Source organism: Bufo gargarizans, chromosome 10 (genome assembly GCF_014858855.1).
Source record: "Bufo gargarizans isolate SCDJY-AF-19 chromosome 10, ASM1485885v1, whole genome shotgun sequence".
Lineage (NCBI taxonomy): Eukaryota > Metazoa > Chordata > Amphibia > Anura > Bufonidae > Bufo > Bufo gargarizans.
The window spans coordinates 95,001,948-95,015,982 of NC_058089.1; the positions used below are offsets into that span (position 1 = coordinate 95,001,948).

General features: G+C 49.3%; 1 protein-coding gene across 1 annotated transcript in view; it reads right to left on the minus strand.

Moving 5' to 3' along the window:
- Nucleotides 1-14,035, minus strand: part of CHD9 (chromodomain helicase DNA binding protein 9) — a 139,372-nt gene that overhangs the window by 32,890 nt on the left and 92,447 nt on the right. The window contains 1 exon segment of the mRNA XM_044269481.1: nt 11,708-11,907. Within this exon segment, the coding sequence (XP_044125416.1) occupies nt 11,708-11,907 (200 nt within the window).

The following is a 14,035-nucleotide window of genomic DNA, read 5'->3' on the forward strand; positions in this document are numbered from 1 at the left end:
TTTATCTTTTGGGCGACCATGTAGGGGCTCATTTTTTTCGGTATGAGATGACTGTTTGATTGGTAATATTTTAGGGTGCATATGAATTTTTTATCACTTGGTATTACACTTTTTGTGATGTAAGGTGACAAAAAATTGCTTTTTTGACACACTCTTTATTTTTATTTTTTTATGGTGTTCACCTGAGGGGTTAGGTCATGTGATACTTCTATAGAACCGGTCGATACGGATGCAGAGATACCTAATATGTCTACTTTTTTATATTTTTATACCATCATTTTTTAAACAAAATCATGTTTTAGTGTCTCCATATTTTGAGAGCCAGTTTTTTTTTTATTTTTTGGGCGATTGTCCTAGGTAGGGGCTAATTTTTTGCAGGATGAGATAGCTGATTGGGGTGCGTATGAATTTTTGATCGCTTTGTATTACACTTTTTGATCGCTTTGTATTACACTTTGTGATGTAAGGTGACAAAAAAACGAGATTTTTGTATAACTTACCAGTAAAATCTCTTTCTCGCTCTTTCCTTGGGGGACACAGAAGACCTTGGGTATAGCTCATCTCCATAGGAGGCGTGACACTAAGTGAAAACTGTTAAGCCCCTCCTCCACAGCTATACCCTCAGCCTGGAGAGAGAGACTGCCAGTTGCGTGTCCAAGCAGTGAGAAAAGGCAAAGTCCAACAAGGAACCAACAAGCCAACGACCCAACGGGTAACAAAAACTCGGAAAACGTACAGAGAAAAAACAATGAATGGGAGGGTGCTGTGTCCCCCAAGGAAAGAGCGAGAAAGAGATTTTACTGGTAAGTTATACAAAAATCTCGTTTTCTCGCCCAGTTTCCTTGGGGGACACAGAAGACCTTGGGACGTTCAAAAGCAGTCCAAAAGGGGGAGGGACCACAGCACCAAGGTGAAGCACCCGAAAGGCATCAATGAACCGCCGCCTGCAAACCCAGGCGGGGCAAGGCAGCAGCTGCCAAAGTCAGAGTATGCACCCTGTAGAACTCAGCAAGGCGTGCAAGGCAGACCTGTGGCCGCCGTGCCCAAATGCACGGCCGAAGCCCAATGCCTCCGGCCCAGGAGGCACCGACCGCTCTGGTGAAAGGAACGGTGACACCAAAGAAAGAATCCCGCCCTTGGTGCGGTAACCTCAGCAATAGCCAATCTGATCAAGCGGAGGAAAACCACCCTGGAGTCTATCAACCCTATGCACAGACCTCCCGGAAACCCAAGAGGCCGAACGTCTGCAAGAGTCGGAGATCTCCAAGTAAAAAACGGCAAGGCCCAAACAACGTCCAAATAGGTAAGGCGTTGAAACGAAAGGCAAACACCACCTTCAGAAGGAAGGAAGGAAGAAACAGGATGCAGAACAGCCCTGTCCTGGAAAAGACAGAAAGCTCGTAACAAAAAAAGGGGCCATTCCGGCACCCGTCAGAGACACGACTGATACAGAACACAACCGTACAGGACAGAAGGGGTAGAGAGAACTCCTGTAACGGCTCCAAGGACAAGATTGGAGCGCCGAGAGCTCAGTATATAGTCCCCAGGGCGGTACCGAAGGACAGTACAGAGGAACCAAGGAGCCACTCCGAGGAAGAAGGCCTTGGCAGGCCCAGAGGGCCGGGAACGCTGGAAGAGGAAGAACAGCGCCGACACTTGACACCTCAAGTAAAAGACAGAACCATGGGGAAAGAACTTCAGAGTGGGGAATGCACAGCTTCCCACAGAACCCCAGACAAAAAAACCCTAAGTCTTACGACAGATCCTGGACGAGACACAGCCAGGAGTGGACAGTAGCGAACCCGCTGGAGTCGCCTGGCAAGCAGGCGAAAACCCAATGTGAACAGGCGCAGACCAGTAACACGGGCAGAAGGGTCGACAAAACTAGCCCCGTCGGCCCTCGAACAACGTTGTCCCGTATCCACCCGAGTGGGGGAGCAGAAGGACAGATGGAAAGAACCCAAAGGATCCGCCAGACGCCAGGAGAAGACAGGCTAAAGTCCATGCTGATGTAACCACGTTGTACAGCCCCGGTGTGGGAGATCAAAGGACAATCTGGACCGAAAAGGTAGTCCCCCCCAAGTTATCGAGAAGGTAAGTCTACATCAGGACCATCGTCTCAGAATGGGCCACGCAATCTGCACTCAGCGGGAGGACAGAACGCGGTAGACCCGGTAAATAGGCACACAGCTAATACAGCCAGCGTGAACAAGGGAGACAGTACGAGGCCAAAAGGAACACCGGAACCATCCACATGAACAACCATGCTCACCCCATGGGGGAGGACAGTGAAAATACAGCCTCCGAAGTCTGGTGGGAAGCCACATCGGAGTGAACTGTATAGAGCGGGAGCCAAACAAAGCCGGCGAGATAAGGCAGTCGAGACAGAGGCCGACATAACACCCTCCAACCGAAAGGAGGAGGAGTGGGCAACAGGGAAGCCATAGGACAGCTCAAAAGCAGAACCCGCTACACTGTGAGACGCCCGGTCCACCGCCTCGCAGAAGGTGAATACCTTGAAGAACCCAAGGCGGAAGTCCTCCGGACCTGGGTAATCCAGAACCCAAGAGAAGTTGGGTGACCGTCCCGAGAAGAGCAGCCCGAACCCGGTAGCAGATCAGACAGAAGCGTAGAGGCGCCAAGAGGAAGGACTCATACCACACTGCATCCGAAGAGGAGGAAATTGCAGCAGGCAAGGGAACCGCAGTCCTGCCAGAGCCAATGAAGAATTCGAGAGGCGCTGCAGACAACAGCACTCCCGACCATGTGACCACTAGCGCAGGGAAGCAATGCCGCAGAAGGACGCAGAGGGCATGCATCTAGGACCCACGAACACTCCCTGGAATGAAAGGCCAACTAAATGAATGAGCACCACCCAGCTCGGTGCAGCAGAGAGAAATAGAGCCTGTCCGGTCAGGAGGACAGAATGAAAACTCCCTAGGGACGAGTGCAAGGCTGGCGGCAAGCATCGTCTCCCAAGAAACAAAGGTATGCCGCAGGAAGCAGGTGAGGCATACGTACGAGCAGCCCCGTAAGCAGCGAGAAGGCCAACCCACCTAGAAAAAAGGGGGGGGCTCGTCCCAGAGCGCCACAGCATGTACGGAATTGCAAAGTGCAACCTGAAAGGGAGTTATGCACAAACCTAGTATAGCATGCGATGGAACGCAATCAGTCCACCCCGAAAGGGGGGAAATTGTACCTGGCCAACTGCAGTCGGCAAGAGTGCAAAGACTCGTCCCAAAAGGGAGTGATGCCTAAGGCCGTACCTACTTCAGAGAAGCAGGACATACCCTATAAACCAGCAGGAACGCAGGAGGTCCACCTAGTGAAAGGGGAACATGCACAGGGGTATCCTAGCATTAAATGAGTGTGCAATAATACACCCAACACTGAACTCAGCGAGAGTGCAACTACTCTGCCAATGAAGGGGGACATGTACAAGTCCAGCACAGCCATATAAGGACAGCCGTGAATCCCATGAGCGTGCCAAATTCTGCCCTTGAAGTGAGAGGTGGTCACGCACAAGGCCAGCACCGTATCCAATGGAAGTGCAAGCGTTCCACCCATGTTAGAGGGCCATTCTCATGGCCAGCAATGTATCCGGTGAGAGTGTAGCACACCGCCCAGAAAAAAAGGGGGTAAAGTACATGGCCAGCATCTCATCCAGGGAGAGTGCGAGCACATACACATGGCCAGCAACGTACTGGCGAGAGACAAACACAGTCACTAAGAATGCGTGCATGTCGCCTGAGGAAGGAAGGCATGCCCCTGGCTGGCAGCGAATCCAGCAAGAGTGCGTACACCGCCTACGGAAGAGGGGTCATGCATATGGCCGACAGCGGATCCAGCGAGAGTGCAAGCACCCTGCCATGTATGGGGTACATGCACGTGGCCAGCAACGTACCTGCGAGGAAACAACCAAAGACAGAGGGATGTATGTATGCTGCCTGAGGGAAGGAGGCATACCCAAGGCCGGCAGGGAATCCAATGAGAGTGCAGCATACCGCCTAAGAAATGGCCGGCAGCGAAACCAGTGAGAGTGCAGCATAATAACATAGTACATAAGTACATCATAGCACATCAGCGAGAGTGCAGCATTCCGCCTATGGAAGGGGGTCGTGCACATAGCCAGTACCGTATCCGGTGAGAGTGCAGTATTCCGCCTAAAAAAGGGGGTCATGCACATGATCGGCAACAGATCCAGTGAGAGTGCTGCGTTCCGCCCAGGAAGGGGGTTACGCACATGGCCGGCAGCGAATCCAGTGAGTGCTGCGTTCCGCCCACGGAAGGGGGTCACGCACATGGCCGGCAGCAAATCCAGAGAGTGCAGCGTTCCGCTTATGGAAGGGGGTCGTGCACAAGGCCAGCACCGTATCCGGTGAAGGTGCAGTATTCCGCCTAAGAAGGGGGTCATGCACATGGCCAGCCAGGGAGAGTGCAGTAGCCCGCCTAGGAGGGGGGGGGGGGGGGTGCACATGGCAGGCACCATAACTGGAGAGATGATGAATGCTGCCTACAGAAGGGCCGAATGCACTTGGCCAGCGCCGTATCCTGGAAGAGGCAAGAAAACCGCCTAAAAGGGGAAATGCCCTAGCAGCGACGCAGGCTGGGAGCGCAACACCATGCCGCCTGTGGAAAGAGGTCATGCAGACATGCAGCATTACTGATGAGGCTGCAGCGTCCTGCGCAGCCCAATAGAAATCATGATCTATTATTATTTATTTTATTATTATAATTTTTTTTTTTTTTTTTATTATTTAAACTCAGCCTCTGAGGCTAAAGGGGAGCCACCATATAGGGGCCCTGAGAGACAGGAGAAAAAAGGGGGCCAACTATACAGACCCATTTTTGGGAGCCGGCCTGCACCCAAAGGGTTAACAGGGATCCGGCCTGGAGGGCGGCGTGCGATCCCCTGGGGGCGGAGGAACCTCCAGGCGGGAAAAATTCGCGCCTGGAGAAGTTCCCGCCCCCTCCACCAGAGACCGGAATATTGCGGCCTAGTAGGCCGCGAAGCCGGTGGCTAAATTGCGGCGCCCGGCCCGTCATACCGCCGGGACCTGAGGCGGAACGGCGCTTCAAACCGGCCGCGGGAGCCCACCCCGCGGGCCGGTCGGGATTGCGGCCCAGCAGGCCGCGAAGCCTGGGACCAAATTAGCGGAGCCCCGCCGACCGGCACCTGCTGGGGCATAGTCAAGCCCAATGCCGGCCGCGGGAGCCCACCCGGCCGGCCGGAAGAGACAGGGGTCGGAATGCGGTTTTGCCGGCCGCGGGAGCCCACCCCGCCGCCAGAAGAGACAGGAGGGCCGGAATGGCGGCTCGCTGGCCGCGGGAGCCCACCCCGCCGGCCGGAAGAGTAAGGGGGCCTGGAATGGCGGCCCGCCGCGGGAGCCGCGGAGCCTAAAATCTTTTGCGGCGCCCGGCCGCACCGGAATATTAGTGCTGACCGGACCGGTGCCCGTGATGGGTCAGGGGCAGCAAGGCGCGGGCCCTCTGGCCCTGAAAGCAGTGGCCGGTAAGAGGGAGGGGGACCCTGGAGTCTGTGAGGGTGGGAAGCCTGCATAACCCCACCGTCAGGGGCAGCTAGGTGCGAACCTCTGCAGCTCCCCAGGCATGCTTCTTGCAGGGAGAAGGGTGCCAATGTCCTATGGAGGGGAGGAGAGGGAGCAGAATGTCGCCCTGTGGCAGCCAGGGGCCAGCCTAGGGCTAGCAGGGACAAAAGGGTCCAGAGGCCCTGTCAGTATGGGGGTCAGGCACGCAGGAGACCGGGGGGGGGGGGGGACGGACGTAGGGCTGGAGAAGCCAATCTCTCACCATAGCCGTCTTCACCCTCGGTCCGTTCCAGCAGGGTCGCCCCTTCAGCTACTGGCACCGTAGTGGCAGGACGCTGGAAGAGGGACTTGGCGTGCGGGCGACCCTTGTGCTGGCGGGATGTAGGGGAGCTGGGCTGCCCTGATCCACCTTGCCTTCTGTGGGGGAGGCAGCAGTGCGGAAGACCGGCACTGGCGCAGCTCGACCCCGGGAGAAACAGAGAGGTCTAGTGCGTCTCTGTTGTCCCTGATGTTCTGGAACAAAAAGAAAAGAAAAAAGTAAAAATCAAAAATTAAAACAAGGAGAAAACAGCCCTGCAGAGCAGGGAGTGTCTTGCCTCCTTGGACACTAAGCTAAAAACTGGCAGTCTCTCTCTCCAGGCTGAGGGTATAGCTGTGGAGGAGGGGCTTAACAGTCTTCACTTAGTGTCACGCCTCCTATGGAGATGAGCTATACCCAAGGTCTTCTGTGTCCCCCAAGGAAACTGGGCGAGAAATGGCTTTTTTTACACCGTTTTTATTTTACTTTTTGTATGTTGTTCATCTGAGGGGTTAGGTCATGTAATATTTTTATAGAGCAGGTCGTTATGGACGTGGCAATACCTAATATGTATACTTTTTTTTATTTACGTTTTACACAATATCATTTTTGAAACAAAAATAAATAAATCATTTTAGTGTCTCCATAGTCTAAGCCATAGTTTTTTTTTGGGCTATTGTCTTAGCTAGGGTATCCGTTTTGCTGGATGAGATGACGGTTTGATTGGCACTATTTTGGGGCGCATGTGACTTTTTGATCGCTTTCTATTACACTTTTTGTGATGTAAGGTGACAAAAAATGGCTTTTTTGACACAGTTTTTATTTTATTTTCTTTAAGCTGAGTTCACACGGGCGAGATTTCTGCGCGGGTGCAATGCGTGAGGTGAACGCATTGCACCCGCACTGAATCCAGACCCATTCACTTCTATAGGGTGGTGCACATGAGCGGTGATTTTCACGCATCACTTGTGCGTTATGTGAAAATCGCAGCATGTTCTATATTGTGCGTTTATCACAATTCTTCCTGCTGTTTGGTGAGTGTGGGGTTAATTTCCTGACTAGGTGTGGATCAGGGTGTGGTCTCTTGGAGCTATTTAGCCTAAGCTTGTTGCATGGAGGTTAGTTGTGCTCTAGTCTCACTTTGGGCTGGAAGCTATACTCCTTTCTGTGGCTATTCCCTCTGCCCAGTCATTGAGGGCCAACTTATTGGACATCAAGGTATTTTTTTTAGCAATGTCATCCCTATGTCTTCTCCATGTCTCCACCCATCCTTGTGTGGGTTTGATTTGGGATTTGGTTGTTATGTCTTGTGCATTGTTACATGTCTGGTCTGTTGATGTTGTGTCCAGCATGTCTGCTAGACATTTCCCCTGTTCGTCTTCTGAACTTCATTAGCAGCCTTGCCTAGAGCCACCTTGCTTTGGTGTCCGCATGGGGGTCCAGGTTGTTGTTGTGTGGTTATTCCATCTTTGCTGCGGCAGGTAAGTGTTTGATGTTCTGTTGTTACATTGTGTTCTTACCTGCAATGCAGTTGCTGCATTGTCTTTCTTTGTCTGCTACTGGGCCGCTGCAGACTACTTTCATCTGTGGTGATGGATGAACAGGAGGTCTCTGCCCTGTCACTATGTTGAGGGCAATGCAGGGATTCCTAGACCTTTAGGTTCGTGGGTATGAGCCCCCTTACCTTTGAAGGTGGCTCATACAGCCAGAAGTCTAGGGCAATTTTAGGGAAGCTTTAAGAGGTGACCAGCTCCCTTTTCCCTGCCTACGGCCTAGTACCTGGTGACATTGTACGGTGGGGAGTTTCCCCCACTCCCCACTGTGACCGTGATGAGCTCAGTGATGTCACCACAGGTCCTGAAGAAAGAACAGGAGACCGGCAGCTACGCGATCAATTGGAGGGGAGTAAATGTTTATTTTTTTAACCCTCAATTGACCTTGTACTAAGCATTCTGTATTAAAGGGCTATTATTTTACCTTATAACCATGAACCATGTTATAAGGGAAAATAATTACATCTACACAACACCGAACCTGAACTTCAGTGAAGAAGTTCGGGTCTGGGTACCACATTAAGTTTTTTCATCACGCGCGTGCAAAACGCGTTGCACCCGTGCGATAAAAACTGAACTACGGAACGCAATCGCAGTCAAAACTGACTGCAATTTGGTACCTACTCGCGCGGGTTTGCCGCAATGCACCCGAGACGCCCGTGTGAACCCAGCCTTACAGTGTTTACCGGTCGATACGGACGAGGAAATACCTAATATGTCTACTTTTCATATTTTTCCCTATTTTTTACAACTTTTTTTTACTTTATTTTGGGAAAAGGCCTTTTTTTTTTGTTTTGTTTACTTGAAACAAATTTTGTACTGAATTGAACTGTCAGCATATTGCACAGTAAGATGCTGACAGTTGCCTAGGAGACCCAGCCCTCAGGCTGGATCTCCTGGGCTTCCATAGCTGGCAGGCTCTGATGCCTGTGTAAGGCATTGGGGCTGCCATGGCAACCATCGGCCCCCTGCCAGCGCCCTCTGTCAACCCTGCACATGCCGCAGTCAGCGCTAACCACGGCATGGGAAAGAGTTAATCCGCCGGCATCCTTGCATACAGCAATGCCAACGGATGCAGCAGGGGTCCAGCTATCAGTAACAGCCGGGCCTGTGCTGCGGATCGGGCAGGTGCAGCCCCTGCACCCACCAGATCCCATCACGTACATGCATGTGGGAATGGAGTAAGGCACCACATTCCCCCACGTACATGTACGTGACAATGCATGAAGGGGTTAATATTTTACACGAATATATATTTCACCTCTGTGGCTTAATGGATGTGGTCTAAGGAACACTTCTAATTCTCCAGTGTGACGCACCTGATGCGGATTATTTGCAAATGTTCTCGTGCAGAATTGAAACCATATTGGGGTGCAATCCATAAACTAAAAGTTGGGATTCCATTTACGGTAGAATGTTAGGTGATCTCTCCAAGGTGATAGCACGGCGTGGTTCTCGCGAAATGCTCCAAGTATTAATACATGGCTAAACCTTGTTAATATGATTAAGAGATATGAAAATATCTTATTTAAGCAAAGAAATACTTAAGAAAAATGGATTAGGATCTGGGGAGATTCCTGCCTCTATTCCCTCAGGATACCTTGACGTATTGGAAGGGATGGGAGACTCATCGCAAAGCAGGGGAGGGGGAGGGGGGGGGGGGTAGGAGGCTAATAGTGGGAATACAAAAATATATATTAAATGTTGTTGTTTGAAGTTTAAATAAGAAATATATAAAGATTACGGACACCATTGGAGCATTATGATTTATTTTTACTTATTTTGGGCTAACAATAATTTCTTCAATTTTCCTTCATTAAAATTTTTCAGCAGTTTTTTGTGACACATGGGGTTAAAAATCACTGTTTGCAGACTGTCCCTGAGTTTTGTCAGCGCACTGCTCCTATGATGCCTTATCTCTCATCTCATACACACTCATTTAAGACAAATTCTTATCAGTTTGATAAGAGTTTAGTTGATGAGATCAAAGATAAGGCTTCACAAAAGCTGTCAGCTGATGGAACTCAGGAGGGACAGTCTGCAAATAGACAGATTTTTAACACCAATGTATCTCAAACTGCTGAAAATGTTTCATAAAGAGAAATTTGACCCAGAATTGTCACTAATAAAAAAAATAATTATATATATATATATATATATATATATATATATATATTTAATCCAATGGAATTCATAGGTTATAGTTATATTTATAATTTCAGTTTATAATTTGGGGTGTATCTGTAGATGCAGATTCTAATAGGTGGTTGTCGTGATCAGAGAATATTGTGTGTCTGAAACCTGCTGAATTGTGAACGGAGCTCTGGAGTATAATAGAAGCAAGACTTGAGTCAGTAAAAAAGTGAAGTTATGGAAGGTATTTGGGGGTACTCTCAATCCTTGCAGAACGTGCCTTAATTGGCTTTTAGGAGGCTTTTAGACCATACATGCTCCTCTGGAATTCTGGGAAGGGGATGCAAATGAGCTCTTAGCAAGCTCCGCCAATTAAGGCTACTTTCACACTCTCGTTTGGTGCAGATCTGTCTTGTATCTGCACAGACTAATCCGCACCGATAATGCAAACGCTTGTATCCGTTAATAACGGATCAGTTTGCTTTATTCATTCAAACAGATTCGTCTTGACTTACATTGAAAGTCAATGGGGGATGGATCAGTTTTCAATTGCACCTTATTGTGTCAGTGAAAAACATTTGGCTCTGCATAGTCAGACTGTCACCAAAACGCTGCAAGCTGCGTTTTAGTGACAGTCTAAAAAACGTAACTGACACCAAACGCAGCCAAATTGATGCATTCTGAACGGATCCTTATCTATTCAGAATGCATTGGGGCGGAACTGATCCGTTTTGGGCCGCTTGTGAGAGCCCTGAAAACGGATCTCACAAGCGGACCAAGAAACGCCAGTGTGAAAGTAGCCTTAGACGCTCTTCGTATGGAGCGATAATAGCCCCCAAATCCTGACCTAGATCTCTCACCCAGTTAAGCCAGTACTCTCTGCTCTGCACTGCACTGATGAGGGGCAATCACCCAGAAACGGCTGTCTGCAGATGAGATTCTGGCTTAGTTAATATCCAAGTCATGTCTCAAGGCCTAGTTAAAGGGTCGAAGATTGACTTATAGGTTTAGCTGCCTTACATCTGGTAGCATTAGAGGCTGAGCCTGCTAAGAGCTCATTTGCATCCCTTATTATGGAAGGTACTCCCACATAACCATGCCTGTAGTGCACCCAATAATGGAGCTACCCAACATTTAGGCTGGCCACACACTACTAACACAACAGCTGAATGCTGTCTCTACCGATTCCACCATACACATGCATGCTTGGATCACGTGTTATGAATATGACTAGGGATGAGCAAGTGGTACCTTGGAACCGAACCAGAGTTCGGGAAATAGTTTTACAGTAGAAATAGATTTATGAAGTTATTATGCGCAGTCTCGCGAGACTTTGCGAAGTAATAACTTCGGCTCATGGAGCCAACACATTCTAATACTGTACGGAGCTCCGTACATATTCAAACTAACATATGCGAATCGACTTCAGATGTTTCATGTTCTATATACAGCTGATGGTTGGCTGGTCGCACCAAAATCTGTGGTTCAGCTGACCTATATATGTGTATGGCCAGCCTTACAATGCTAGTAACATAGTCCGATCCAGCTTTGAGAAGTACCTATACCAATAGACATGGCAGACACATACATTTACAAGTGAAACAGTGGAAATAATAATCTCATTATGGATGACATGTACATTGCAGTAACTTATGTGGCTGGATGCAAAGTCTAAATTCTCAATCCTAATAGCTACAACAGTACCTTTCCACACCTACCTTGTGGACGCAGCAGGGCGCGATAGAGGAAATGACATCTACGAATAGTAAAATTAAAGATCTACTTCCTCTGGGACAACCGGCAGCCATAGTCATTCCCATCACATACAACATATTAGTTATTCATCACTTTGTAAAGGATTATGACAAGTAATCTTCAAATACATAAACCAGTAAGGAAAAACGTCTCTACATCCTGTAGAAGATCCCTTGATAACACAAATTTTTGAATGACAAGAATTGAAGTTTACATTCTTCACCGATATTAAATATATACTTTTCCATTTTCCAGGCAAGCACGCATAAAATATCCAACACAACCCATGGAGAGTTTCAACAGCACTCCAAGAGGTTCTCACAGATTTGCATGGATAACCTGAGACTTAATATAAACAAGATTAATTCTTGGGAAATGTTTGTTCCAACATCTTAGGACCAGAAAATGACATGACTTACCAAGATGGTTTTGCAGCTCCCGAGTCCTCCCGTCTTCTGTTGGCGTGATGAGGTCCCAGACAAAGCTCTTGATCTTCTCGTCTCCTCTGTAGTGCACTAGGCAGTAAGCCAGCAACGCTCGGCATATTATTTCCACATCCTGCTCATTAAGCTGTCTCTTGAAACGGCCATGTGACAATATGTCTCTCCACCTTCCCCACCTAGAATGGTTGACAGACAATAATACAATATCTATATTTGTGTTATAGGTCATCTAGGTGGGGGTAAGGATAATTCCTGAATGTGGTTATGGACCTCTAGGTGTGGATGAGGACCATTCCTGTGTTATGTGGCATCTAGGTGGAGGTAAGGACCATTCCTGAATGTGTTATGGACCTCTAGGTGAAGGTAAGGACCATTACTGAATGGTCAGGGATCAGCAACCTTCGGCACTCCAGCTGTTGTGAAACTACAACTCCCAGCATGCTCCTTTCACTTCTGTGGGAGATCAGAGAACAGCCAAGCAAGTGTGCATGATGGGAGATGTAATTTCAGAACACCTGGAGTGCCGGAGGTTGCTGAATCCTGCTCTAGGTGGAGGCGAGGACCATTCCTGAATGTGTTGTGGCATCTAAATTGAGATGAGGACTATTTCTGAATGGCAGGTAAAGATATAAGCCATGTCTTAGTTTAAAGCTGACAATCCCACTGCTGGTTGCAATACAGCAGGAAATACCACATTTTGAATCCTGGTTGGGTATATCCAGCTTCCACTTCATCCCACTGTATCTTGGTCTGTATCAAAATTCCAATCTCGTTTAAAAGCAAAGATTTTCAGCTTTAAAACAAGACCTATTCAGAACTGTTAGTAACAATGATATATCTTGCATGTCCATGGCTACTGAAGTGCCACACTGCGAGGACGTGAGATACAGAACATCATTGGCAGCAAAAGGGGTAAGGCTACATACACACAAGTCAGTTAAAAACTGACAGTCAGTTTTTCCAGGACGTCCTCCATGACAGCACCCATGGAGGATGTCCTTACTGGTTTCTGTTGGGACAGGAAGAGAGACAGTTTAAAGGACCCCTCCCCACCCCCTTGCTCCAGTGTTCTTCCTGTCCCAACAGGGATAGGAGGAGTTAGACAGCTCTCTCCTAGAAAGTTAGGTAGGGAACGGGGGCGAGTCTGGTCGGGGGGTTCCTACCTCTCCTCTTCAGACTCGGCAGGCCCCCGAACCAGCACCACTCTGGGAAGCGGTCCCCTGGTTAAGTCCCCGATTCGCTCTCTGGCCGGCCGGAATCGGGGACGCTGTTGCCGCTTCTCCCCATCGGAGCTCTGGGCTCGGCTTCGGCTCCTGCCTCCTCTGACGTCAGTTCCTGGCCGCACTCACGTGACCGGAAGCCGGAAGTAATGACGCTGATCTGGGGAGCGACGCGGCGAGCAGCATGCTGGAGACACGCCGATCCGGTGGTCTCGCATGTCCTGGGGGTTGACTCTTCCCTGGAATGAGTCCCCCTGGGAAAGAAGTGGAGGCGGAGTCAGGCGGCGACGGGCGGACCGGTAAGTCACCTGAATCTTATTTAAGACGCCAGATGGCAGCCTGCTAGGTTGCATCATGGAGGTCCAGGCGTCCAGCAAACTTGAAACTTGCTCAGACTCCCCCGTCCAGGCCCCTGTAAGTAATACCCTATACAGGGATAGGTCTTTGGCTCAGCAGTTCCCTAATGGCCTTATCCCCCCCTTTTCTCTTAGACTTCTAAGGAACCAGGGCACAGGCCTCATGGGGATCCCAAAAAGAAGGGCAGGAAATGCCCGACCTGCCAAACAAAGCTGCTAGAGTCCTATAAGAAGCAGCTATGCCCAGAATGTATCTCCAAAATTATGAGGGACGAACGCACATCCCTGCTTTCAGATCTAAGGGATATTGTAAGAGAGGAGGTGCAGGCGGCAACCTCTAGCCAAACACCCCCTCCTCCTTCCCCCCCCCCCCTCCAAAAAAGCCAGGATCCAGTCAGGCTCTGACTCAGAGGAAGTAGGGTTATATGTCTCAGACAATGACGACATGGAGTCCCTCCATCAGAATGAGCAGAGGAGATACTTCTTTTCGTCCGAGGACTTAGATTCCCTGCTCACCGCCATTAGACAGACCATGGCTATTGAGGAGGAGGATCAGACTCGTTCGGTTGAGGACGAAATGTTTGGGGGTCTTAAAGTCAGGAGAAAGAAAGTCTTCCCAATAAATGAAAATCTTAAAGATCTCATCACAGAGGAATGGGCTGACGGCGAAAGGAAGCTCTTTATTCCCAGGGATTTTAAAAATCGTCTACGGTTTGACCCAAAGGACA